This window comes from Nicotiana sylvestris, chromosome 5 (genome assembly GCF_000393655.2).
Source record: "Nicotiana sylvestris chromosome 5, ASM39365v2, whole genome shotgun sequence".
NCBI lineage: Eukaryota > Viridiplantae > Streptophyta > Magnoliopsida > Solanales > Solanaceae > Nicotiana > Nicotiana sylvestris.
The window spans coordinates 97,499,255-97,500,642 of record NC_091061.1 but is presented as its reverse complement, the minus strand read 5'-3'; the positions used below and the strand labels follow the sequence as shown (position 1 = coordinate 97,500,642).

At 42.0% G+C, this 1,388-nt stretch overlaps 1 protein-coding gene across 1 annotated transcript; it reads left to right on the top strand.

The window, feature by feature from the left end:
* Positions 1–247: 247 nt before the first annotated feature.
* On the top strand, positions 248–1,015 carry LOC104228292 (uncharacterized). The gene has a single exon (XM_009780736.1). The coding sequence runs from the start codon at positions 248–250 to the stop codon at positions 1,013–1,015; it is 768 nt and encodes a 255-aa protein (XP_009779038.1).
* Positions 1,016–1,388: the final 373 nt, after the last annotated feature.

Below are 1,388 nucleotides of genomic sequence, written 5' to 3'. Positions count from 1 at the left end.
TGTTTAAAAGCGACTTGGTACATATCGACGGTCCTCTAGGGGTGGTTTTCTGCTGTATGAAAGAACCGAAGGTCGTAGCAGCAAAGGTTTTCGATCATCGGATAAGTTTACTCCCGATAGGAGAAAATATTATGGTCAGAGCAGCAGGTCGTTACAGGAGAAGGAGATTCTAGGGGCCCGAGACTCTACATATCCCAGGTTATCAAATTGCAACTTTAACATTCATTTAGTGGAGTTGGTATCGACAATGAGGAATATCAAAGCACGGTTCCTAAAGCCAATCCGATCTGATCCTAGACAGAGGGATCTCTGTTTATGGTGTGAATACCGTGGGACTCACTGCCATAGAACTGGGGACTCCCGACATCTTCATGAAGAAGTGACAACATTGTTGAAGAATGGTCATCTGAGGGAGTTTTTAAGTAACCGAGCCAAGAACAATCAAAGCCGGGACAATGCAGAGCGTTCGAAGGTAGTAGAAGGATGCCATATGCTGACTATCAACACGATTTTCAGAGAAAATGAAGTCTACGTTGTAACTTTTTTAGCATCAAAGAAAATGAAGATATCAGTGACTTACAACAAGAGACTTTGGGAGGTCGTAGAAGATGACATCACTTTCACGGAGGAAGACACTGTTAGACTCCTACCACACAACGACGCTTTGATAATCTCTCTCAGTGTTTTAGATTTCAAAATTAAAAGTGTTTTGGCTGACCCCGGAAGTTCAGCCAACATAATACAATTGAGAGTTTTGGAGCAAGCAAAACTGATCGGAAACATCATTCCGATGACAAAACTCTTAGATGGATTCAGCTTGACAAGTGTGACAACCCGAGAAGAGATTTTGCTGCCCACAAACGCCGAAAGATTGATCAAAACCACTCTATTCGAAGTGGTAGATGGCGATATGGGTTACGATATAATCCTCGGAAGGCTGTGGATGCACTTGATGAAGGTTGTGCTCTCAACATATCACCAGTTGTTATCGCTACCCAATGTCGGAAGGAGTTAAGAAAATAAAGGGAGACCGACCGGTAGCAAGGGAGATGAATACGGTAATTATTTCCAGCAACAAGGAAAAAGAGTCCAATAGATAGCAATTACAGGAGTTGATGCTTTCTCCCATTCCAAACGAAGACGATAAAGGCAAGGAGTCATCGGAATCCCAGCAGGTGCCGAGATATTTTTAGGTACAGGAGGAGAAGGATGCGACTAAGTCAACCGTGTAAGAACTCGAGCAAGTGGCCCCATTCGATGAATTTTTAGAAAATAAGTTTCACTTGGGAACATGACTAAATCCCGAACTTAGGTTAGAATTTAAAATTATTTTAAAGCTAATGTAGATTTCTTTTCATGGTCTCACTCGGATATGACAAATATCCTAT

Excerpts from the sequence above, each read along its gene's own strand:
- LOC104228292 (XM_009780736.1), top strand. The coding sequence starts at position 248 with ATGAGGAATATCAAAGCACGGTTCCTAAAGCCAATCCGATCTGATCCT.